This window comes from Salmo salar, chromosome ssa16 (assembly GCF_905237065.1).
Source record: "Salmo salar chromosome ssa16, Ssal_v3.1, whole genome shotgun sequence".
NCBI lineage: Eukaryota > Metazoa > Chordata > Actinopteri > Salmoniformes > Salmonidae > Salmo > Salmo salar.
Genome location: NC_059457.1, coordinates 23520174 through 23548118, shown reverse-complemented (window position 1 = coordinate 23548118; position 27945 = coordinate 23520174). Strand labels below are relative to the sequence as shown.

The window sequence follows — 27945 nt, the reverse complement described above, 5'->3', positions numbered from 1 at the left end:
CTCTCATGCTCTCACTCCATCTCATGCTCTCACTCTCTCTGTTGTATCCAATCAGGCGGGCGCTGCATTGCAGTTCATAGAGGGAGAAAGGGAGGAGGGAGATATTCTATAGGGAGAGAGGAGGGAGGGAAAGCAAAAGATTGAATGGAAGGAGGGAGGGGGAGACAAGCAATACGGGGAGAGAATAGGCTAATGGGAGATGAGGGAGAGATGGGTGAGGAGAGAAAGAGGAGTGCTAGCTGCACAATAGAGCAGACAGATTACACTGGATACAAAAGAGAGAGGGAACAGAAAAGAGAGACGGGAAAGCAATTTGGATGAAAAGGAAACTGTTAGAGGAGAAATGGAGCTGGAAGTCTGTACAAGTCTTATCCTCAGTGTGGAACAACAATGGTACTGAGAATATTATGATGTTTCACACCAGACAGTGGGGAGCATCTTGACTCTACATATCTTTATTTGTTGATACCTCTGTGATACCTTTGCACCACAACTTGGTCATTGCATCCACAGAGAGGTTAATATACCCTGCTACAGGATTTTTTTCTCAGCTCTAGGGATTCTCCTCAAGACCTTGATTAGCTGAATCAGGTATTAAAATTCAGCTGGAGCGAGCCTTCCGTGTAACTCAGCGGTCTAAGGCACTGCATCGCAGTGTTGCGGCGTCACTACTTGGTCACCTTTTATTATCTATGCATAGTCACTTTACCCCTAGCTACATGTAGAAATTACCTCGACTAACCTGTACCCCCGCACATTGACTCAGTAGCGGTACCCTCTGTGTATAGCCTTGTTATTGTTGTTTTATTGTGTTACTTTTTATTTTATTTTGTACTGTATTTTATTTAGTAAATAATTTCAGAACTCTATTTCTTGAACTGCATTGTTAGTTAAGGGCTTGTAAGTAAGCATTTCATGGTAAGATCTACACCTGTTGTATTCGGCGCATGTGACAAATTTGATTTGATTTGACTACAACCGGCCATGACCGGGAGTCCCATAGGGCGGCGCACAATTGGCCCAGCGTCGTCCGGCTTTACTTGGCTCATCGCGCTCTAGCGACTCCTTGTGGTGGGCCAGGTGCCTGCAGGGGGCCTGCAGGCTGACTCCAGTCGTCAGTTGAATGGTGTTTCCTCCAACACATTGGTGCAGCTGGCTTCCAGGTTAAGCGGGTGGGTGTTAAGAAGCACGGCTTGGCTGGTCATGTTTCGGAAGAAACATGACTCAACCTTCGCCTCTCCCGAGTCCATTTTGGTGTCGCAGCGATGAGACAAGATCGTAATCACGAAATTGGGGAGAAAAAGGGAGGTAAACATTTTTTTTTAAATAATACTGCTGGAGCAAAAACCTGCACATTTGCTCTCCAGGAGGAGGGTTTGCAAGCCAACACTTCTTTGGGGCTTTAGAGCCTAGATTTTCCAATATCCTAGATGGGACTTAGAAGGAAACGTTTGGTATTTTCTGCTAATGTCTCTGTTACTGTATGAACAAGAACTGGAGAAAGTGGGAAAGGAGAGTGAGAGAGAGAGGGAGATGGCTGGAGAACGTAAAGAGGGAGAGGTTCTGGAGGGCATACTGAATTGGGAATAATTTATACACAGGTGATGGAAAAAGAAAGACGAGAATAAAAAGGGGAGAGATGGAGAGATAGAGATATGGGATATGGACAGAGAGAAGGTATGTTTTAGAGTAGTCAGTAGAGAAATAACTGCAGAGATAAAAGCAGAGAGAGAGAGAGAGAAGGGTATGGATGGGTGAGGTTGCCTCATTACAGAGTAAACCCTGGAACAGGAGCCCATCCACTGGAGGACATTGTATTTTATGCACACACACACACACACACACACACACACACACACACACACACACACACACACACACACACACACACACTTTCTCTCGCTCTCCTTTCTCTAACCCAAAAACCAAAACAAAGGTCAGTTGAGTGAGCAAAGAAAACAGATAGTGTCTGATGAGAGAAAGTGAAAGTCACCTGGGTTGTCCCATCAGAGAATACACATGCTGCCCTCTCTATTTCTCTTTTTCTCTCTCTCACGCATACATTTCCCTTTGGAAATACCTCGATTTCTGCATAAATTGGTCATAAAATGTGATCTGATCTTCTTCTAGGTCACAACAATAGACAAACACAGTCTGCTTAAACTAATAACACACAAACAATTATACGTTTTCATGTCTTTATTGAACACACCGTGTAACATTCACAGTGCAGGGTGAGAAAAGTATGTGAACCCTTGGATTTAATAACTGGTTGACTCTCCTTTGGCAGCAATAACCTCAATGTCTTCTGTAGTTGCGGATCAGACCTGCACAATGGTCAGGAGGAATTTTGGGACCATTCCTCTTTACAAAACTGTTTTAGTTCAGCAATATTCTTGGGATGTCTGGTGTGAACTGCTCTCTTGAGGTCATGCCACAGCATCTCAATCGGGTTGAGGTCAGGACTCTGACTGGGTCACTCCAGAAGGTGTATTTTCTTCTGTTGAAGCCATTCTGTTGTTGATTTACTTCTGTGTTTTGGGTCGATGTCTTGTTGTATCACCCAACTTCTGTTAAGCTTAAATTGGCGGACAGATCGCTTAACATTCTCCTGCAAAATATCTTGATAACCTAGGAAATTCATTTTTCTGTCGATGATAGCAAGCTGTCAAGGCCCTGAGGGAGCAAAGCTGCCCCAAACCATGATGCTTCCACCACCATACTTTACAGTTGGGATGAGGTTTTGATGTTGGTGTGCTGTGCCTTTTTCTCCACACATAGTGTTGTGTGTTCCTTCCAAACAACTCAACTTTAGTTTCATCTGTTCACAGAATATTTTGCCGGTAGCGCTGTGGAACTTCCAGGTGCTCTTTTGAAAACGTCAGACGTGCAACAATGTTTTCTCTTCAACAGCAGTGGCTTCTTTCTGTGGTGTCTTCCCATGAACACCATTTTTGTTTAGTGTTTTATGTGGCATGTTACAGAGATTTCTGTAACTCTTTTGCTGACACTCTAGGATTCTTCTTAACCTCATGGAGCCTTCTGTACTGTGCTCTTGCAGTCATCTTTGCAGGATGGCCACTCATGGGGAGAGTAGCAACAGTGTTGAACTTTCTCCATTTATAGACAATTTGTCTTACCGTGGACTGATGAACGTCAAGGCTGTTAGAGATACTTTTGTAAACCTTTCCAGCTTTATGCAAGTAAATAATTCTTAATCTTAGTTCTTCTGAGATCTCTTTTGTTCGAGGCATGGTTCACATCAGTCAATGATTCTTGTGAATAGCAAACTCAAATTTTGTGAGTGTTTTTATAGGGAAAGGCAGCTCTAACCAACATCTCCAATCTCGTCTCATTGATTGGACTCCAGGTTAGCTGACTCCTGACTCCAATTAGCTTTTGAAAAAGTCATTAGCCTAGGGGTTCACATACTTTTTTCCCACCCTACACTGTGAATGTTTAAATGATGTATTCAATATAGACAAGAAAAATACAATCATTGTGTGTTATTAGTTTAAGCACACTAGGTTTGTCTATTGTTGTGATCAGCTAAAATTTGATGACCTATTTATACAGAAATCCAGGTAATTACAAAGGGTTCACATATTCTTTCTTGCCACTGTACCTGTTTACTGAAGTAGAGATATTCTGTCTGAGAGAGAGAAAGTCTGAGAGAGAGAAAGAGAAGAGTAATCTCGGTTAACCCAGAACTAAAGTCATCTGGTTCACAGTTTGTAGGAACCATGTTTCCCAGCAATGTACTCTCTCTCTCTCTCTCTCTCTCTCTCTCTGTCTGTTGGTCTATTTCTTTGTCCGTTCCTTTTATTATAGCTTCTATTTTCTGTCTGCGTCTCTCTTCATCTTTGCATTTTAGACCATCTTTGTTGTAGTGAAAGTCACCCAGAAAAGTAACTTTGGTGAGGTGTTGTTTATATATTGTATTATTCTAAGGATAGCAGGTTATAGGTTCAGTTTAGCTATTGTCCTTAAACGTTTGATTGAAGGAGAGTGAAGGACGGCAGAAAACCGTTGTGGAATTTATTAGAGACTGAATGCAGCTGTAGACAATGGCATTGGACAAAATAGGCTGTACAAAACCTGTCTGAATCAGCTAGGCCCTACAGCCAAGAGGGCAATTCCACGCTAACAGAATTGTGCTGAGATTCAGATTTTTGAAATGTATGCCAAACAAAAACCATTGATTTCAAAATTTAACAAACTATACAGCTCTATGCACAATGACTACTTTTAACAATTTACATGAGAACATACATCATTTACAGGAAAAGCTGTGCAGATCCAAAGTTTGGTAACAAAATGTAGGTAAAATCTCCCTCAGTTTGTGTCCATGTAACTCTGTTAAATATCTCTTAAGATATTACGATTCAACAAATTCTGCAGAAAGAATGGTTTGCAGAGATGAACGTGGTACCTTCAGGCATTTGGAAATTGCTCCCAAGGATGAACCAGACTTGTGGAGGTCTACAATTCTTTTTCTGAGGTCTTGGCTGATTTCATTTGATTTTCCCATGATGTCAAGCAAAGAGGCACTGAGTTTGAAGGTAGGCCTTGAAATACATCCACAGGTACACCTCCAAATGACTCAAATTATGTCAACTAGCCTATAAGAAGCTTCTAAAGCCATGACATCATTTTCTGGAATTTTCCAAGCTGTTTAAAGGATGAACGTACTTTGGTGCGAAAAGTGTAAATCAATCCCAGAACAGCATGCTGGAGGAAACAGATGCAATAGTAGCTATATCCATAGTAAAACGATAGTACGATAGTATCAATAGTATCTATATCCACAGTAAAACGAGTCCTATATTGACATAACCTGAATGGCCGCTCAGCAAGGAAGAAGCCACTGCTCCAAAACCGCCATAAAAAAGCCAGACTACGATTTGCAACTGCACATGGGGACAAAGATCGTACTTTTTGGAGAAATGTCCTCTGGTATGATGAAACAAAAATATAACTTTTTGGCCATAATGACCATCATTATGTTTGGAAGAAAAAGGGGGACGCTTGCAAGCCGAAGAACACCATCCCAACCGTGAAGCACGGGGGTGGCAGCATCGTGTCATGGGGGTGCTTTGCTGCAGGAGGGACTGGTGCACTTCACAAAATAGATGGTATGATGAGGAGGAAAATTATGTCGATATATTGAAGCAATATCTCAAGACATCAGTCAGGAAGTTAAAGCTTGGTCGCAAATGGGTCTTCCAAATGAACAATGACCCCAAGCATACTTCCAAATTTGTGTCAAAATGGCTTAAGGACAACAAAGTCAAGGTATTGGAGTGGCCATAACAAAGCCCTTACCTTAATCCTATAGAGAATTTGTGGGCAGAACTGAAAAAGTGTGTGCGAGCAAGGAGGCCTACAAACCTGACTCAGTTACACCAGCTCTGTCAGGAGGAATGGGCCAAAATTCACCCAACTTATTATGGGAAGCTTGTGGAAGGCTACCCGAAATGTTTGACCCTTTTTAAACAATTTAAAGGCAAAGGTACTAAATACTAATTGAGTGTATGTAAACTTCTGACCCACTGGGAATGTGATGAAAGAAATACAAGCTGAAATAAATCATTCTCTCTACATTTCACATTTTTAAAATAAAGTGGTGATCCTAAATGACCTAAAACAGGGAATTTGTACTTGGATTAAATGTCAGGATTTGTGAAAAACTGATTTAAAACGTATTTGGCTAAGGTGTATGTAAACTCCCGACTTCAACTGTATAATTTGGACCATATATTAAAACAGTGATTTAATTTAAGCCGAAATACAATGTCATTAGTGGAATATTACAAACATTAATTTGAATTAATCTTATAAACAATCTGACAAAATATCTTTCTCGTAAACTTGCTCCAAGATCACCTTCAATCTCCTCTCTCCTTTATTCTCCGCTCTTCCTCACTCTTCCTCCCTCTTCTCCCTCTTCTTCTACTCAGTTGCTCTGATGCCCCAGGAGTAAAGCAGGACTGCACAGCTTCCTCTCCCACTGAGCGAGGAAAATCTGTGTGAGGTTCCACATATGGTATGAACATATGGATAAACAATGCTCTCCCTCCTGTAGTAAGCACTTGTAGTAAGAACCCAGGTCATCTTTGGTCAAGTTGGTGGTGCAGAGAAAGAAGCTATTCTCAGTCAACTTCAGCTTGATGCATGAAAGACTGTCAAACTGGAACCATTTAACTCTCATGTTGTCACCACCTCTTGCTCCCAGACATGGCAGGTCTACTCTCTCTCCTATGAAAAACTCCATGTCAACCGGATGAAACCGCCTATAGAGAGGAGGTCAGTGACCTGGCAGTATGGTGTCAGGACAACAACATCTCCCTCAACGTCAGCAAGACAAAGGAGGTCATCATGGACTACAGGAAACAGAGAGCAGAGCACGCCCCCATCCATGTTGACGGGGCTGTAGTGGAGCGGGTCGAGAACTTCAAGTTCCTTGTTGTCCACATCACTAAGGAATTAACACGTTCCACACACACCAACATAGTCATGAGAAAGGAACAACAAAGCCTCTTCCCCCAGGAGGCTGAAAAGATTTGGCATGGGCAGCTGCACCATTGAGAGCATCTTGACTGGCTGCATCACCGTTTGACATGGCAACTGCTTGGCATCCGACGGCAAAGCTCTACAGAGGGTAGGGCACACGGCCCAATACATCACTGGGGCCAAGCTTTCTGCCATCCAGTACCTCTATACCAGATGGTGTCAGAGGAAGGCCCTAAAAATTGTCAAAGACTCCAGCCACCTAAGCCATAGACTGTTCTCTCTCTGCTATTACACGGCAAGCAGTACCGATGCACCAAGTCTGGATCAACAGGCCCTGAACAGCTTCTACCCCCAAGCCAAAAGACTACTAAATTGTTAACCAATAGCCACCCGGACTACTCTACCTATATTTACATATCTACCTCAATTACCTCGTACACCTGCACATCGACTCTGTACTGTTATCCCGTCTATACAGCCAAGTTGTTGTTACTCATTGTGTATTTATTCCTTGTGTTATAATTGTTTTCTATATATTTTTCCCAGCAAATCAAAAACTGTCCAGTCGTGCAGATTATTATAGACTGTTTGTATAATACATTCACCTGATGTTGCAAGACATTTCCTAAGACACGTTTAATCTGTTCTTTAAATACCTATGTGAAAATGCTGTTCTTTAAATACCTATGTGAAAACGCTGTTCATTGACTACAGTGCAGCATTCAACACTATTGTCCCCTCCAATCTTGTCACCAAGCTTAGGACTCTGGGTCTGAACACCTCCCTCTGCAACTGGATCCTGGACTTCCTGACGGGCCAACCTCAGGTGGTGAGGGTAGGCAACATCACCTCAGCCACGCTGACACTTAACAAAGGGGCCCAACAGGGGTGTATACTTACTCCCCTCCTGTACTCCTTGTTTACCCACAACTGTGTGGCCACGCACAACTCCAAAACCATTATCAAGTTCGCTGACGACACAACGGTGGTAGGCCTGATCACCGGCGACGATGAGTCAGCCTGCAGGGAGGAGGTCAGGGACCTGGCAGTGTGGTGCCAGAGCAATAACCTCTCTCAACGTCAGCAAGGACAAGGAGCTGACGTGGACTACAGGAAATGGGGGGGGTGAGCATGCCCCCATCCACATTAGACGGGGCGACAGTGGAGCAGGTAGACAGCTTCAAGTTCCTCGGTGTCCAGGTCACTAAAAAACTTCAAATGATCCAAGCACACATGCACAGTCGTGAAGAAGATGCGACAGTGCCTCTTAACCCTCAGGAGGTTGGAAAAAGTGTGGCATGGGCCTTCAAATCGTATTGACTGGCTGCATCGCTGCTTGGTATGTCAATAGCACCGCCCTCGATTGCATGGCGACAGGCTCTTGAACAGCTTTTATCCCCAAGAAAACAACTGTTAAATAGCTAACAAAATAGCTACACGGACTATCTAAGTTAACCTTGTATCTTTATAGACCTTTTATTTCAATCTTGCTCTGTCTCTATGCACAATCACAGGGCCCTACGTACTCACACACACACACTGTCACTCCAACACACACACAAACACTCACTGCATCATTTGCTCAGTCACATAATATGCACATACATTTATACTGAGTCTACACACCAAAACACACTCACATGCAAGGTGCTGCTACTCTGTTTATCTTATATCCTGTTGCCTAGTCACCTTACCCCTATACATATCTACCTACATCAGTCCAGTATCCCTGCACATTGTAAATATGGTATTGGAACTGTCTTTTTAAATATTTCCTATATATAGTATGGTTACCTACTTACTTATTTCCTTTATTGTGTATTTCATATTTCCTATTCTTGTTTCTCGTGTTTTTTTTTCAATATATACGTTGTTATTGATTATTGCATTGTTGTTTTTTCTGCTTGCAAGAAAGGCATTTCATGTGACATTAAAACTTGAAATGTTCCCAGAATGTTTCATTAGGTTGTGGGAACAGTCTTTTTGAGAACATTATAGGGACATCACAAGAGATATCCCCACGGGGGACCAGTACGGAAAAAAACATGTATGAAATGTATGCATTCACTACTGTAAGTCGCTCTGGATAAGAGCGTCTGCTAAATGACTAAAATGTAAATGTAAATATGTTCCCAAAACCCAAAAGCTGTCCAGATGTGCGGATGATTTATTTTCGGGTACAAAAAAGATTCACTTGATCTTACAAGAACGTTCCCAGAACACATTTTGTCTGTTCTTTAAAGGTTCCCAGAATGTTTCTTTAGGTTGTGGGAACATTGTTGGGATATGAGAAGAGGTAGGTTCCCAAAACACTAAAACTCTCCAGTTGTACTGACATTCAGATCATTTTTGTGTCAGGGTGCACAAAACATTCCTTTGATGTTGTAAGAATGTTGACAGAATATCCTTCCTGAGTTCTTTAGCCCTCCTGTTGTATTCGTTTCATGTGAATTAATTCTGTGTTCCCAGTCCAAAATTACCGCTCCATTATTGCTGATTATAAATCCATAATAATACATATATTATCACCTAATGTTGTGTTAGATCTTTTTATCAACTTAAGTTATTGTGAACATTACAAGTTTTGAACTTCTATTTGCTATTTATGGCCTGTAGGCCTTATTGACCTGAGCTCATACAACTCATTTTTGAGTAAAAAAATAGCAAAATGTAAGGATTATTTTGACTATAATAAATACTCAGATGAAACATATTTTGCTATTTATCACAGACTACTTTGTGTCAAAGTTTAACAAGGACTCTCTCCTCCTCATGTCTGGGATTTCGTTGTTTAGACGAAATGGCGAAATCATCGTCGGAAAAGGAGGATCAATATGCAGCAGAATTGAGATTGTTCATCTTGAACATTTGATAAACTCGAAATGAACATACAAAATAACAAAACGAACTCACGATGTACAGACAGTCTTCTCAGGCTCACATACGCTAGACAAGACACAATCTCCCACAAATGACAAACACACCCTAATATATGGGACTCTCAATCAAAGGCAAAGAGAAAACACCTGGCTTCAATTGAGAGTCCCAACCCCAATTAATCAATCATAGAAACACACTGACTAGACTTCACATAGAAATACATAAACATAGACCATAAACCAAAAAACCCGGAAATACTAAATCAAACGCCCTTTTACCAAAACACCACCCCGAACCACATAAAACAAATACCCTCTGCCACGTCCTGACCAAACTACAATGACGATTAACCCTTATACTGGCCAGGACGTGACACCTCACCAGTGTCATGATCAAAGATATGATCAAGAGCCTCACATACAGTATATCGTTTGGTCATTGTGCTGCCACAGAATGAAATGTGAGCAAGGCCTCAAAGAATATTTATATACCAGAGCTGCCAGAAACGTTCTATATATTATTGAAACAATGTTGCGATTGTTGGTAGAGCATGGTGTTTGCAATGCCAGCATGGTGTGTGCAACGCCAGGGTTGTGGGTTTGATTCCCACGGGGGGCCAGTACAAAAACCAAAAAAATAATGCATGAAATGAAATGTATGCATTCACTACTGTAAGTCGCTCTGGATAAGAGCGTCTGCTAAATGACTAAAATGTAAAATGTTTGTGAGAATGCCAACAGGTGTGGTTCCCGTGGGGGAAAGATTCTATTGGGGAAAGGTTCCTGTGGGGGTTGCCATGGAAGCCAAGAAGGAGAGTGAGGTGTGTGTGTGTGTGTGTGTGTGTGTGTGTGTGTGTGTGTGTGTGTGTGTGTGTGTGTGTGTGTGTGTGTGTGTGTGTGTGTGTGTGTGTGTGTGTGTGTGTGTGTGTGTGTGCTCAAACACACATGCATGTGGAGGTCTGGGAGAGGAAGTGTGTCCATCTGATGAATGGTCATGTGCCTGAATTCAATTTTATACAGTAATTGTAGTCCCACCCATTCATGTCTAATGACCGGGAACGCCACAGGTGTACAAAAGTTAAATAAAATACCCAGAATGTATTGAAAATCATCCAAATGTGTTTTGTGTGTTCAGATGCCCTGTGTGGACAAAGTCATGGAACCTTATTGTCACGACTTCCGCCGAAGTCGGTCCCTCTCCTAGTTCGGGCGGCGTTCGGCGGTCGACGTCGCCGGCCTTCTAGCCATCGCTGATCCACCTTTCATTTTCCATTTGTTTTGACTTGTCTTCCCTCACACCTGGTTTTAATTCCATCAATTACATGTTGTGCATTTAACCCTCTGTTCCCCCCATGTCCTTATCCGGAATTGTTGAGAGTTTGTGCACGTTATGTCTGGCGTGCAAAGGGTTTTGTCCCATTGTATTTATTTATTGTTTTTGTTCACGATGATTTTTATTATTAAACTGCACCGTTGTAACACAGTCTTTGCTCTCCTGCGCCTGACTTCTCTGCCGCCAGTACGCACACATTACACTTATGACAATCAGATTAAATGAACTACATTTATGGGTGTTGCAAGAATATTATTGTGATATTCACGAAGGTTGCACAGAACATTCCCACAATGTTCCACAATTTTCAAAAATAAAAATTATGGTCGTTCATAACATATTTGTTTTAGGTTTAACATAAAATTCCATTGATGTTCACACAATATACATTTGACCTTGTATTGGAGGTCCTTAGAACATTTCAAGAACATTTACAAAATTGTATATATATATATATATATATATAAGTTATAACTAATATTACCACATATTCTCAACATGCAAATGTGTAGCTCCTTTAAAGCAGATTGAAATACATCCCCATTATGTTTCTCACCAGATTTAATGGCAATTCACATTTGAAGGTGATATACATGGCATTTTAATTTCATTCATAGGACATTTGAACAGAATTGAATCATTCAGACTCAACCATATTTGTTTTACACTTCATATGTTGACAATCTGCTCATGTGCAGTTTGAACCTGTGCCACCAGAGAAGCTCTCTTACATAGTTTTAGTTATGGCAGTATGGTCAATCAGGAATTCCACGTTTCCTTTATAGCCTTCTTATACATAACTAACCCAGGGAAATACTGGTAGATTGGTTATTCACCATCACTTCACCATCCTCTTTATATGCTGCTCACTTCTGGGCCTATATTTACAAGGTATCCAAGACTATGACCGCTGATCTAGGATCACTTTTCGTCTCAAAGTAGGAATTATATCAGATGTTTCAAGTTGAACAGTCAATTTTAACACAAATGTTATTTTTTTTACAGTTAGTCTAAATTCCGCACCCATAAAAATATTGTTGCATGTGTATGATTACCGTAACTTCCGGACTATTGAGCGCACCTGAATATAAGCCGCACCCACTGAATTAAAAAAGATATATTAGTTTGAACATAAATAAGCCGCACATGTCTATAAGCCGCAGGTGCCTACCGGTACATTGAAACAAATGAACTTTACACAGGCTTTAACGAAATACGGCTTGTAACAAAAATAAATAGGCTTTATCGAAACATGGCTTGTAACAAAAATAAATAGGCTTTAACGAAACACGGCTTGTAACAAAAAATAAAGAATTTGCAGTAAGCTTTAGTTGTCTTTTTGCACTGAGTCAATTCCTCGCGCTGCTGTTTCCAACGTCTTATCATCGACTCATTAAGACCAAGCTCCCATGCAGCAGCTCTATTTCCTTTTCCAACAGCCAGATCAATCGACTTCAACTTGAAAGCTGCATCATATGCATTTCTCCGTGTCTTTGCCATGATGAGGGTGACAAAATGACTACCGTAATCAGAATGATGGGAAATTTGAGAGTGCTCGATTTAATCTAAACAGTAAACCAAAAAGTTGTTTGATCTTAACCCGTTCGGCAATTTCATTGGTCTAATGAAAGCTTCATGCCGCCAAAAAACTGAGCACGTCACAGAATGTGTTTTTTTGGAAGATAAAAAAATGAAAGCGGGAAAAATCCATATATTAGCCGCGTCATTTTTTATGCCGCGAGGTTCAAAGCGTGGGAAAAAAGTTACGGCTTTTAGTCCGTAAATTACGGTAAATGCTGTTCAAATGTCCTAAGCATTAAATAATGTGTAGATTGTCAACATATGAAGTGTAAAAAATATGGTTGTGTTTGTATAATTAAAGGTAGAACCATTTCCCTTACAAAAAACCCTTGTCTTCCAAAAAGGGTTATTCAAATCAAGACGGTCCCTCCACAACGAACCCTTTTGGAAATCTTTTTTCTAAGAGTGTAGCTCAGTGCTCCACAATGGGGTAACTAGAGGGAATGCTTTACCAAAACATACACTATGTAGGTCTCCTTTGACAAACAGGTTTTATGTTATATATAACGAATACGTTTTTTTACATTGTAGTATGACTAGGAATAAAACCTATAAAATAAAACGCTGATCAGATGGTCACTGATATCCTAAATACTGTATGGCACAGCTGGCTTCAGACCTGCTCTTGAGCCAGACACTTCAATACCTCCAGTTAACATTGAGACCAAGCGTAATGTATCAAGATAGGGGCCTGAGGTGGGAGTTCATGAGTCTGTTGCTGCAACCTCTTCTCTGGTCAAGGGTTTCTAACACCATCCTTGTGATTTGTTCTCTATGGCAGGAAATAATTGATCAATGATTATATTATTTGATAACTGTGAATTATTTAGTTCATTATAAGGCGTGCATGCTCTCTCTCCCTCTCTCCTCTTTCCTTTACTTTGCTCTGCACTGCGGTCTGTGCAGAGTGGGGTGTTAAACTGTGTTTTCATTTGTTTGGGTATACACACACATACTGTATTATAAGCCACACCTAACTTTCCCCTGCTCTCTCCTCTCTCCCTCCAGAAATGTATGAAGTTCGATGCGGACGCTCCTATCTGGTTGTCTAAGCAGCGTATCCTGTGTACTTTGAACCACAGCCTGAAGGACGTGCTGAACTACGGCCTCTTCCAGCCAGCTTACAATGGAAAGGCTGGTAAGTTCCTGGACGAGGAGAGGCAGCTGAAGGAATACCCACTACCTTCTGCTACACCTGTACCATACCTGGAGGTAGGCCTGCCCCCTCTTTCATTAACATACTCTTTCTATGTGTGTCTTATGGTGCGTATTAGTATGTGTTGTCTGTGAATGTATGTTTGTTTGTGCGTGTGTGCTTGAGTGTGTGTGTTGGAGTGTATGTTCTCACTCCTGTTGCTGTCATGGTATTGCTATCATATGCCTTTTCCCATGAGAGACGAAACCTTAGGAGCCGGATATCACCTGTCAATCATTCAATTATCTACTCTGTTCTGTGAGTTAGATATGTGTGCATATGTGTGTGAGAGAGACTCAGCAGAGATAGTCACACTCTGACAGCAGTGTTCTCAGCTCCCAGATGTCATCTCTAACAGTTCATTGTAGCCTGTGTCGATCATGGTTGGTGATTATATAAAAACACAGCCAATGTGAAGATGTGGTGTTTTTACAGTGACTAAACGTCATTAGATCTCTCTCTGACAGGATTCTAGATATAGAGCGAGTTCACTGGAGTGCACTCCAACCTTCTCCAGCGAATTGATTATATAATCCATTATTTGATTTATTAAAAGTCAGGCTACATTGTTTGAACACAAATGTTTAATTCCTGGGGGTTTTGAAAATGTAATATTATTCTTATATCTGCGTTTGCCGTGAGCAAAGTGCAATGTTTCTCCCTATAAATACAGATTGAGTGTTTTCTTCAGATGTCAAGGATGCAGCAACAGTAGGCTAGATGCTGTTGTTGCAGGTAGTTGGATCTTGTTCAGGTAGCAGAATGTCTGCAGGTAAATCTTCGATGCAGGTAGATTTGGTCTGAAGTCAGGGGGATGATGGAGCTGGAGAAAGCCCAAGGGTTTTACTGTGGCATGATGAAATCATGTTGTACAATTCCACCCTGGTGATAAAGGACAACTTCTTTATGTCTAATTTTATTCCTCATACTACAATGGGCACTATATTATTCCTAGCTTCCATGGGGCGCTGTGCCTGGTTAATAAGAGAGTTTTGTGGTATATACAGGTAACTGACAAAATAATAAAGTATATTGAAAGCAGGTGCTTCCACACAGGTGTGCTTCCTGAGTTAATTAAGCATTATTTTGGCTACCATGGCTATGCCCCCATAAGATGACAATGCCCCCCATCCACAGGGCATGAGTATTCATTGCCATGGCCGTCTCAGTAACCAGATTGAACACTTATGGGAGATTTTGGAGTAGAGCCTGAGACACCACCATCAACAACACACCAAATGATGGAATTTCTCGTGGAAGAATGGTGTCACATCCCTCCAAAAGAGTTCCAGACACTTGTAGAATCTATGCCAAGGTACATTGAAGCTGTTCTGGCTTGTGGTTGCCTGTGCGTTTGTATAGTATAGTATGTAGCTGTGTGTCTGTGTGTACTGTATGTCAGGCAGTCATAACTGACTGGTGTTTTATTGAACTCATTGTGAGAGGCCCTGCACATTTAGAAATATCTAACTACCCAGGGCTATGCTGTGTGTATGTGCGTATCGTGGGTGTGTGCTCGCGTGTTTGTCTGTGTGTGTGTCTGTGTGTGTACAGTAAGCCAAGGGCCATGGTCTATAGTATTTGTCTCTCATGAAGATCCATCCCTGATGAAAAAACAGCATAGACCAGCATAGGCTTGAATCCAGGCTTGTATTTCTGCTGGTGACCAGTCTTCGTTGTGTTTTCGCTAGTGACCAGCCTTCGTTGTGTTTTTTTCTGGTGACCATCTGTTGTTGTGTTTTTGCTGGTGATCAGCCGTTGCAGTATTTTGGACACTGGTCACCCGCTAAACCAGCAGCAAGTCACATTATGCTGCTTGCAAAGTGATGTCTAACAATCCAACAACTGGATCTTTTATTCAGCCGCAATCTGCATTCCGAATGACTGCCAGGGTTAGGAAGATTATTTGGTACACCCATCTAGGGTCGGACCGGGTCGGACCCACCTTTGCATCCAGAACAGCCTGAATTCTTCAGGACATGGATTACACATGGTGTCATAAATGTTCTACAGGGATGTTGGTCCATGCTGAAGGGATGACATCACGCTGTTGCTGTAGATTGGACGGTGGTACATTTACCGGCTCAATTTGGTCTTATGTAGCAAACTTGAAATTGTGTTTTTTTTACATTGGATGAAAGTGTCACGCCTGCTCCCGCTCTCAAACTCTGGCACTCGAGGGCGCCTGACTGCCTATCATTATGCACAACCGACCCCTTTATTACGCACACCTGCGTCTCATTGGACCCACCTGAACTCCATCATTATTTGAATGCCTCCCCTTTATCTGTCTGTTTCCTCTGTTTGTTCCCGGTGTCTGCATTGATATCGTTACTTTGTCCCCTGTACAGACGCTGTTTCTGTCCTGTTTCATGTCCATAATTTATTAAATGTTTTCCCTGTACTTGCTTCCTGTATCCAGCGTCGATCCTCACAAAAAGTAAAGACTCAGAGCTAGAAAATTGTATATCATACACTGCAGTTGTGGAACAATGAGAAAGTAATTCTCCTTTGAATGTTGATAAACCACTTTTGAGAAAATGGTCCTTGAATATTTTGACACACCTACTGGAGAGCTCTTCTTTGTCTACACCCATTCAGCATCATTCACACCCTCTAAAGCCTTAGCTCCACCCACCTATAACTATTTTGCCAATTGGATTGGTCCCCTCTATCACACGGAACCCCACTAATCTACCGACGGAAACGCACGAGGTGGCTAAAAACAGACCTCCGTCTTCTGCTAGCTTGCTACCCATGGCCGGGCTAGCTGTCTGAATCGCCGTGACCCCAACCAACCTCACTACCTCACCCTTATGATCACTCGGCTAAGCATGCCTCTCCTTAATGTCAATATGTCCATTGTCCATTGTCCATTGCTGTTCTGGTTAGTGTTTATTGGCTTATTTCACTGTAGAGCCTCTAGCCCTGCTCACTATACCTTATCCAACCCTTCAGTTCCACCACACACATATGCGATGACATCACCTGGTTTCAATGATATTTCTAGAAACAATATCTCTCTCATCACTCAATGCCTAGGTTTACCTCCACTGTATTCACATCCTACCATACCTCTGTCTGTACATTATACCTTGAATCTATTTTTTTGCCCCCAGAAACCAGCTCCTTTTACTCTCTGTTCCGGACGTCCTAGACGACCAATTCTCATAGCTTTTAGCCGTACCCTTATCCTACTCCTCCTCTGTTCCTCTGGCGATGTAGAGGTTAATCCAGGCCCTGCAGTGCCTAGCTCCACTCCTATTCCCCAGGCGCTCTCTTTTGTTGACTTCTGTAACCGTAAAAGCCTTGATTTCATGCATGTTAACATTTGAAGCCTCCTCCCTAAGTTTGTTTTATTCACTGCTTTAGCCCACTCTGCCAACCCGGATGTCCTAGCCGTGTCTGAATCCTGGTTTAGGAAGACCACCAAAAACTCTGAAATCTCGATCCCTAACTACAACATTTTCAGACAAGATAGAACGGCCAAAGGGGTTGGTGGTGCAATCTACTGCAGAGTTCTGTCCTACTATCCAGGTCTGTACCCAAACAATTTGAACTTCTACTTTTAAAAATCCATCTCTCTAAAAACAAGTCTCTCACCGTTGCCGCTTGCTATAGACCACCCTCTGCCCCCAGCTGTGCTCTGGACACCATATTTGAACTGATTGCCCCCCATCTATCTTCAGAGATCGTGCTGCTTGGTGACCTAAACTGGGACATGCTTAACACCACGGCCATCCTACAATCTAAGCTTGTTGCCCTCAGTCTCACACAAATTATCAATGAACCTACCAGGTACAACGCCAAAGCCGTAAACACAGGCACCCTCATAGATATCATCCTAACCAACTTACCCTCTAAATACACCTCTGCTGTTTTCAATCAAGATCTCAGCGATCACTGCCTCATTGCCTGTATCCGTAATGGGTCAGCAGTCAAACGACCTCCACTCATCACTGTCAAACGCTCCTTGAAACACTTCAGCGAGCAGGCCTTTCTAATCGACCTGGCCCGGGTATCCTGGAAGGATATTGACCTCATCCCCTCAGTAGAGGATGCCTGGTTATTCTTTAAAAATGCCTTCCTCACCATCTTAAATAAGCATGCCCCATTCAAGAAATGTAGAACCAGGAACAGATATAGCCCTTGGTTCTCTCCAGACCTGTCTGCCTTTGACCAGCACAAAAACATCCTGTGATGTTCTGCATTAGCATCGAACAGCCCCCGTGATATGCAACTTTTCAGGGAAGTTAGAAACCAATATACACTGTAAAGTCCATGGAGAATAAGAGCACCTCCTCCCAGCTGCCCACTGCCCTGATGATAGGACACTCTGTCACCATTGATAAATCCACTATAATTGAGAATTTCAAAAAGCATTTTTCTATGGCCCTCCATGCTTTCCACCTGGCTACCGCTACCCCTACACCTACCGCGATCAACAGCACTGCACCCCCCACAGCAACCCACCCAAGCCTTCCCCATTTCTCCTTCTCCCAAATCCAGTCAGCTGATGTTCTGAAAGAGCTGCAAAATCTGGACCCCTACAAATCAGCCGGGCTACACAATCTGGACCCTTTCTTTCTAAAATGATCTGCCGAAATTGTTGCAACACCTATTACTAGCCTGTTCAACCTCTCATGTCGTCTGAGATTCCCAAAGATTGGAAAGCAGCTGCGGTCATCCCCCTCTTCAAAGGGGTGAAACTCTAGACCCAAACTGCTACAGACCTATATCTGTACTACCCTGCCTTTCTAAGGTCTTCGAAAGCCAAGTTATCAAACAGATTACCGACCATTTCGAATCCCACCGTACCTTCTCCACTATGCAATCTGGTTTCAGAGCTGGTCATGGGTGCACCTCAGCCACGCTCAAGGTCCTAAACGATATCTTAACCGCCATCGATAAGAAACAATACTGTGCAGCTGTATTCATTGACCTGGCCAAGGCTTTCGACTCTGTCAATCACCACATCCTCATCAGCGGACTCAACAGCATCGGTTTCTCTAATGATTGCCTCGCCTGGTTCACCAACTACTTTTCCAATAGAGTTCAGTGTGTCAAATCGGAGGGCCTGTTGTCTGGGCCTCTGGCAGTCTCTATGGGGGTGCCACAGGGTTCAATTCTTGGGCCAACTCTTTTCTCTGTATACATCAATGATGTCGCTCTTGCTGCTGGTGAGTCTCTGATCCACCTCTACGCAGACAACACCATTTTGTATACTTCTGGCCCTTCTTTGGACACTGTGTTAACTACCCTCCAGACGAGCTTCAATGCCATACAACTCTCCTTCTGTAGCCTCCAACTGCTCTTAAATACTAGTAAAACTAAATGCATGCTCTTCAACCGATCGCTGCCTACACCTGCCTGCCCGCCCAGGTTCACTACTCTGGACGGTTCTGACTTAGAATATGTGGACAACTACAAAGACCTAGGTGTCTGGTTAGACTGTAAACTCTCCTTCCAGACTCACATCAAACATCTCCAATCCAAAGTTAAATCTAGAATTGGCTTCCTATTTTGCAACAAAGCATCCTTCACTCATGCTGCCAAACATACCCTTGTAAAACTGAGCATCCTACCGATCCTCGACTTCGGTGATGTCATTTACAAAACAGCCTCCAACACCCTACTCAACAAATTGGATGCAGTCTATCACAGTGCCATCCGTTTTGTCACCAAGGCCCCATATACTACCTACCACTGCTACCTGTACGCTCTCGTTGGCTGGGCCTCGCTTTATACTCGTCGCCAAACCCACTGGTTCCAGGTCATCTACAAGACCCTGCTAGGTAAAGTCCCGCCTTATCTCAGCTCGCTGGTCACCATAGCAGCACCTACCCGTAGCACACGCTCCAGCAGGTGTATTTCACTGGTCACCCCCAGGGCCAATTCCTCCTTTGGCCGCCTCTCCTTCCAGTTCTCGGCTGCCTATGACTGGAACGAACTACAACAATCTCTGAAACTGGAAACACTTATCTCCCTCACCAGCTTTAAGCACCAGCTGTCAGAGCAGTTCACAGATCACTGCACCTGTACATAGCCCATCTATAAATAGCCCAAACAATTACCTCATCCCCTACTGTATTTATTTATTTTGCTCCCTTGCACCCCAGTATTTCTACTTTGCACATTCACCTACTGCAAATCTACAATTCCAGTGTTTTTTAATTGCTATATTGTATTTACTTCGCCACTGTCGCCTTTTTATTGCCTTTACCTCCCTTATCTCACCTCATTGTATATAGACTTGTTTTTGTACTGTATTATTAACTGTATGTTTGTTTTACTCCATGTGTAACTCTGTGTTGTTGTATGTGTCGAACTGCTTTGCCTTATCTTGGCCAGGTCGCTGTTGTAAATGAGAACTTGTTCTCAACTTGCCTACCTGGTTAAACAAAGGTAAAATAAATCCAATTTAAATAAATCTCTTTATGGATTCACATGTGAGGCCATGTACTAAACAACCAAAGATTTCAAGACTAAAGGCTGGTTTATACTACAGGTGTGTTCATAAATGTAATCTGGAGTGCCAGAGTGTGCTCAGAGTGTGCTCTGGGCATTCGTAAACTCAGATTCTTGTCAGATTGTCCGTTGGTAAATTTGAGCGTTCAGAGCGCACACTGAATGCTCTGGCCGTGGAGTAGGGTTGATCTGAGCGTTCTGACCTAACAACAGCACTCAAGCACCCAAGCTAACTAGGTTACGTTGGCTAGCTTGCTAGCTACTTCCAGACACAAATGAGAGCACAGCTCAGTCTGACCATTTTACACGCCCTAGCAGAGCTGGTTAGGCTGTTTTTATGTTATCCAGAGCATTGGTTACTGCAACTGTGCTGCTGGCAACAATTTAGTTACACTTTTTTGCCTATGTTTACTGACACCAGCCATATTCAACGGGTGTTGAGCGTTTGTAAATGTGTTAGTTATTCTGCCCTCTGGCACACTCAGATGAGTGCTCTGAAATCGGAGTAGTTAGCCAGAGCGAATTTACTTGCTACGTCTATCGACAGTTGTCGTAGTGACATCACGAACATTCTATTGAAATGGTTACTTGCATAGTGGAGTCTTTTGTTTAGACATGTGGCTAGCTAGCTAAACAATGAACCACAATCTGCAGGTTTGCTAACCAACCAGGTTCAATATTAGCTAGCTAACATTAGGCTATAACTAGCAATGCAAATAGCTATGAGATACAAATAATATTACTACACAGATCATACACGTAACTTTAGCTAGCCAGCCAGCCAGCTAACATTAGCTAGCTAGCTAACAGTACACTTTAACTTGAAATTAAAATGACTTTCTGACAAAATTTGAAATGTGTTATAAATAAACGCTAAATTTCTAAAATGGATTTCTACACTGGAATTGACATTCAACCCTCGGAGCCAGAACTCGCGGCATACACTTATCCCCCATCCCCAACCACAACACCCTAGCAAGTTGTAAGCCTACTTAATGGTAATAGCACTCACCGCTGCCCCAAGTGGCCGGCTTTGAAGGCATCTCCCGACATCCTGGGGACCTGAATGAGTGCTGAATACTGCCTTGGATCTCAAGTGGCCTGGCTAATAAGAAAGCACACATGATGGAAGCATAGGAATAAGTAAAAAAGTGAATGCATTTAATTGTGTCTTTGTGCGTGCACTTTGGAGTGTAATCTATGGGAGGGGAGAGGGCATTTTCACATGAGAGTAGGCATGGGCTGTATGAGAGTGGTCTTTACTGCAATCTCATAAATTAAATTGATCAGTCACCAGTCCTTCCCTCCCTCAAGGAAGGAGTTTATAAATATGAGTGATAGGTTACTCCAGCCTCACTAACCTCTGCTCTCCCATAGATTCACACTCATAAAAACACACACACACACACACACACACACACACACACACACACACACACACACACACACACACACACACACACACACACACACACACACACACACACACACACACACACACAACCACCTCTCAACCCCAAGGTTTACAGTTTTTAACTACAGTCTGACAGTGTTCAATGAGACCTGTTTATCAAATCTGTGGTTTGTAACCAAACTAATAAACGTCCGGGCTGTTGACAAGTTGAGAATGGAAGGCAGAAGATAACTTACTTTTTTTAACTTACTTTTCTCTAGATATGTTCTATTTTCTTACTAATGAACTAGCAGACTAACTAACTAACTAATTAACTAACTAATAGGTTTATTCCAGTAAACCTGTATGGTCTCTGTGTGTTCCTCTCCCAGTTCCGATATAAGAGACGTGTCTACACACAGACGCACCTGGATGACAAGCAGCTCTCCAAACTACACACCAAGGTAAGAACACACATACACACACAAGCAAGATAAGACTACACACCTGTGTTCCACACCGAGAACACCTGCTCTTTCCATGACATAGACTGACCAGATGAATCCAGGTGAAAGCTAATATCCCTTATTGATGTTACCTGTTAAATCCACTTCAATCAGTGTATATGAAGGGGAGGAGAGAGGTTAAACCCCTTAGAGTCGATTGACAAACTGGTGCTTCAATCTAAGTAACATAATAAAAAAATCCCCATTAAAATCCGTCAGTTTAAGCTAGAGATATCAATTATTTTGCTTTGGATGCGTCTCAATCTACCACATGCGCTTCTCAGTTCTGACACTTCCACATCTGCAGTGAAAGATGGACGAGCTAGAGTGGTGTTTGTCAGACCATGAGACATCCCGAAAATTGGTCTTCACACGAAAAAATATATATATATAATTAAAAAAAAAAAATATATATATATATATATATATAAACTCAGCAAAAAAAGAGATGTCCCTTTTTCAGGACCCTGTCTTCCAAAGATAATTCATAAAAATCCTAATAACTTCACAGATCTTCATTGTAAAGGGTTTAAACACTGTTTCCCTTGCTTTTTCAATAAACCATAAACAATTAATGAACATGCACCTGTGGAACAGTTGCTAAGACACTAACAGCTTTCAGACGGTAGGCAATTAAGGTCACAGTTATGAAAACTTAGGACACTAAAGAGGCCTTTCTCCTGACTCTGAAAAACACCAAAAGAAAGATGCCCAGGGTCCCTGCTCATCTGCGTGATTGTGCCTTAGACATGCTGCAAGGAGGCATGAACACTGCAGATGTGGATAGGGCAATAAATTGTAATGTCCGTACTGTGGGACGCTTAAGACAACGCTACAGGGAGTGAGGACGGACAGCTGATCGTCTTCGCAGTGGCAGACCACGTGTAACAACAATGCACAGGATCGGTACATCCGAATATCACACTGTCGGGACAGGTACAGGATGGCAACAACAACTCCCCGATTTACACCAGGAACTCACAATCCCTCCATCAGTGCTGACTGTCCGCAATAGGCACATGTGTAACAGTATCTTTCTTTTTTACGTTTATTTCAATTTGTGAGATGCTGCAGTTTTGCAAATTGTTATATATTTTTATTTTATATGGTGCAATATTCTATTATGCTGTTCAGATTGTATTCGTTTTGAATGGTTAGATTTATATACACTTTTTTTATATACTTAAAAAAGTTATACTTTAAATGAAAATGTTTAATGTCATTTTTCATAACAAACCAATGCATTTTTAAAAACATTGTGGTTATGGTAGAGAGTCACGCCCTGACCATAGAGAGCCTTTTATTTTCTATGTTGGTTAGGTCAGGGTGTGACTAGGGTGGGTTATCTAGGTTGTTTTATGCCTATATTGGCCTGGTATGGTTCCCAATCAGAGGCAGCTGTTTATCATTGTCTCTGATTGGGGATCATATTTAGGCAGCCATTTCCCCACTGGTTTTTGTGGGATCTTGTTTTGAGTGAGTGCATGTAGCACCTCTGTCGTCACGGTTCGTTGTTTGTTTCTTTTTGTTGTTGGTAAGTTTCAGTAATAAATTATGTTGAACTCAGAACACGCTGCGCCTTGGTCCGTCTCTCCACCCAATCGTGACAGAGTATGATTTCATTTAATAATTTAATTAGAATTGTTTTAACACCAATCATAGTCAAACTATCGCAAACTATTTGTCTTGAAAAAATATAAAACAGCCATTTGGGAGCCAAAAGAGCCGACTCTTCTTGGTAAGCTGAGCCGGAATGCCCATCACTATCAGGTGCATACAGCCCAGTACATCACTGGAAACAATTTCCCTGTCATGATTTTGTTTTGCATACACTGACTAGATGCTAGCTAAGTTCAGTGATGCCAACTTACCAATTTTGTTGCTAGATTTAACAACTTTTCAGACTACCCTGGCAATTTGTTTTTCAAACAGCACCTAGCAACAAATGTTGCTACTTTTAAAAATGTATTTGGAACTTTTAGCAACTTTTGAAAAGTGACTAAAATGCACGCATTTTCCCTCTAAATGACACAACACACGTGCCTGGCTGCAAAAGTGCATTGTGTGACGTCAGCAGCAGGCGCTCAGCTCGTGCACAGGCAGCAGCAGGCCAGCAGCAATTTCAGTAAATTTCAAATCGTTGTTGGCTGACTGCAGCAGCACGGGTTCGACGAGCCAAACCCAATGAATATAGTTGGTCAAGAATGTTTGATCTTGAACAGAACTTAGAATATCAATCAACATGTCTCAATCAAAATTGTACAGCCAGAAGTACAGAAAAGAGTGGGAGTCCGTACCTGAACAAATGTCAAATCATATTTTTTGCAGAGATGGCCAGTGAATTTGAGTAACTGTATTCTACGTAATGACGCAGTTTAGACCGTCATTACGTAGAGATTACTATTGCAACACATCAGTAGGGTAAAACTAACCTGTCTCACGATGGTCTAAACATCACAATGTCATTTAGCAACTTTTAGCACCAAATCAACCTGCCTCTAGAAACTTACCCTGAAAAGTAGTTGGCAACACTGGCTAAGTTAACGTTGTTTTGTTCTTTTTGTTTTACTCTGCCTGCAAACACGCTGGATGATTCAGAATCCATTGAAGAGCTTGAACGATACATTGACGAGAGATACTTACGAACTCACAGAAACATGTCGCTGGTTTCCGAGGATTCAAGCACTTTTAAGGACAACAAACCCAATCAACAAAACAAAGCCAAGTTGGCCAAGCGGTATCAACGATGGAACCAAACCATCCTCAAGCAAGAGGGCGCGCATGGTGAGAGGTTTACTGATATGGATGTTGACTTGTTAAAATCCATCAATGAAAGGCTTGCTAAACTTGATATCTTGGATATATTACGAGAGGACATCAATGCATTATGTTCCAGTCTAGAATTCAGCCAATGTCAGATTGATGATCTAAGGAAAGAGAACACGGAGCTGAAAGGTACTGTAGACTATTCATAGCAAGGTGGCGGTGGTGCAAAGGGAGAACAAACAACTTAAAGCCTTGCTTGATGTAGTGTCGATCAACGCAGGACAATCTAATATTTTCAGGGATGCCGGAGAATGACAACAGCAGAATCTGTGAGGACACTGTCCGAGACTTTATGTCAACTCAACTGAAATTGCCCACTGATGTTGTGCGTAATGTCACTTTCTCCAGAGTCCATAGGCCTCTGGAAATTGGCCACGGCTATTGTTGCATGTTTTGACAAATTTAAGCAAAAAGAAATGACGAAGAGCAGGAGCAGAGAATTCAGAAAAACTGATTTTGGAATAAATTATCACTTCCCCACCGAGATCAATGAAAGTAGGATATTTTTTTTTATCCCATCATGAAGGAAAAGCGTTGCCTGAATCAACGAGTCTCCATGGTGATGGATAAACTTTACATCAACGGGCAATTGTATCGGGACTCTAGAGTAACTCCCTGGCTATTTTAATTGAATGTTCAAATCTGAGTTTGTGTGTTGTAGTGTAACGGTTGTCGTCTGGAATGGAGGACCAAAACACAGCAGGAATGTGGATGCTCATCTTGATATTTATTTTAAACCAAGAAAACACCAAAAATAACAAAATGAAGAACGAACGATCAACAAAACAATCTTGTCAGGCTCACACACGCAAAACAAGAAACAATCTCCCACCACACTACACCAAACAATTACCCATATATAGGACTCTCAATCAGAGGCAACGAGAAAGCACCTGCCTCCAATTGAGAGTCCAACCCCCCATTAACCGACACATAGAAATACACCAACCCCGAAAGAACATAGAAGTACAAAACATAGAACATAAATCAAAACCCAGAAATAATAAATCAAACGCCCTACTAAATAAACCACCACCCCGAACCACATAAAACAAATAACCTCTGTCACGTCCTGACCAAACTACAATAACAAATAACCCTTATACTGGTCAGGACGTGACAGTACCCCCCCCCCTTAAAGGTGCAGACCCCGGATGCACCTCAAATAACAACCCCCCCCCCAAAAAAAAAAAAATCCCCCTAAACTAAAGGGAGGGAAGGGAGGGTGGCTGCCGTCACCGACGGCACTTGTGCTACACCCCCCCCTCCCGAACCCACCTATACAGGAGGTTGTTCTGGCTCCGGCCTACTGTCCTCCAGAATGCAGACAGACTTGATTAGTTTCGGGCCGTAGGCAGACTCCCCTTGTTCCGGATCGTAGGCAGACCTCTTCCTTTCCACACTGAAGGCAGACTCATTAAATACATAGTTAATCATTTTTAGTTCTGGATCGTCAACTGACTTGGTTCCGGGTCACAGGCAGACTCACACGGTTCCGGGTCACAGGCAGACCCTCGGTTCCGGGTCGCAGGCGGACTCCCTCGGTTCTGGACTGCACACCGTTGCCGGATACTCTGGACTGCACACCGTTGCCGGATACTCTGGACTGCACACCGTTGCCGGATACTCTGGACTGCACACCGTTGCCGGATACTCTGGACTGCACACCGTTGCCGGATACTCTGGACTGCACACCGTTGCCGGATACTCTGGACTGCACACCGTTGCCGGATACTCTCGAGGCTGGGCTGACGCACTGGAAGCCTGATGCGTGGTACTGGTACTGGATGTGCCAGTCTGGGGACACGCACCTCAGGGCTAGTGCGGGGAGCGGGAACAGGCCGAGTCGGACTGGGTTGACGCACTGGAAGCCTGATGCGTGGTGCTGGTACTGGAGGTATCAGCCTGGGAACACACACCTCAGGTCTAGTGCGGGGAGCGGGAACAGGCCGAGTCAGACTGGGCTGACGCACTGGAAGCCTGATGCGTGGTGCTGGTACTGGAGGTATCAGCCTGGGAACACGCACCTCAGGGCTAGTGCGGGAACAGGCCGAGTCAGACTGGGTTGACGCACTGGACCGTAGAGGCGTACTGGCGGTCTCGAGCGAAGAACTGGCGTCGCTCTTACTGGCTGGATGCCCACTTCCCCCTGGCAAATGCGGGGCGCTGGTATTGCGCGTACCGGCCTAAAAATACTTGGCCTCGCCACAGTACCCATTACCCCGAAGCACGGGACCTGTCCATTCACTGGTTGCCCAGAAAAGGTACAGGGATTTGGACTGGGGCCCTCTCCTCACCCAGCCAAACTACCCGTGTGCCCCCCCCAAAAAAAATTATTGGGGCTGCCTCTCAGGCTTAAACGCCAGTCGTGTTCCCCGGTAGCGTTCCCGGTCCTCACTAGACTTCCTCCATGGGCCCTCTCCGGACAGAATCTGCTCCCACGTCCATTTCTCCCGCCAGTCCATATTGAATTCCCCTTGCTCCTTACTCCGCTGCTTGGTCCTTTTGTGGTGGGAGATTCTGGAATGGTTGTCGTCTGGAATGGAGGACCAAAACGCAGCAGGAATGTGGATGCTCATCTTGATGTTTATTTTAAACCAAGAAAACACCAAAATAACACAATGAAGACCGACCGATCAACAAAACAGTCTTGTCATGCTCACACACGCAAAACAAGAAACAATCTCCCACCACACTACACCAAACAATTACCCATATATAGGACTCTCAATCAGAGGCAACGAGAAAGCACCTGCCTCCAATTGAGAGTCCAACCCTCCATTAACCTACACATAGAAATACACCAACCCCGAAAGAACATAGAAGTACAAAACATAGAACATAAACCAAAACCCGGAAATAATAAATCAAACGCCCTACTAAATAAACCACCACCCCGAACCACATAAAACAAATACCCTCTGCCACTTCCTGACCAAACTACAATAACAAATAACCCTTATACTGGTCAGGACGTGACATGTAGTCTTTCATGACAACGTAATCTATAACGAATACATGCTTTATTGATCTCCACTTGACAAGGAAAGGGTTGCATATAGCGCAGGTAACTGTATTTAGCCTTCCTAACAAAATACATGAGGTTTTTAACTTGGTCAACATAAATAATACTCATATTTTGGCTTTGACCGAAATGCATTTAGATGCATCTGTAAATGATGGGCAAATTAACATTCATGGATATAGTCTCCTTAGAAGGGACAGGAATAGGAATGGTGGGGGTGTAGCAC

At 42.8% G+C, this 27945-nt stretch overlaps 1 protein-coding gene across 1 annotated transcript in view; it reads left to right on the top strand.

Moving 5' to 3' along the window:
- Positions 1-27945, top strand: part of LOC106573509 (SH3 and multiple ankyrin repeat domains protein 3) — a 238792-nt gene that overhangs the window by 48046 nt on the left and 162801 nt on the right. The window contains 2 exon segments of the mRNA XM_045697184.1: positions 13315-13518; positions 21755-21826. Coding sequence (XP_045553140.1) covers positions 13315-13518; positions 21755-21826 — 276 coding nt within the window.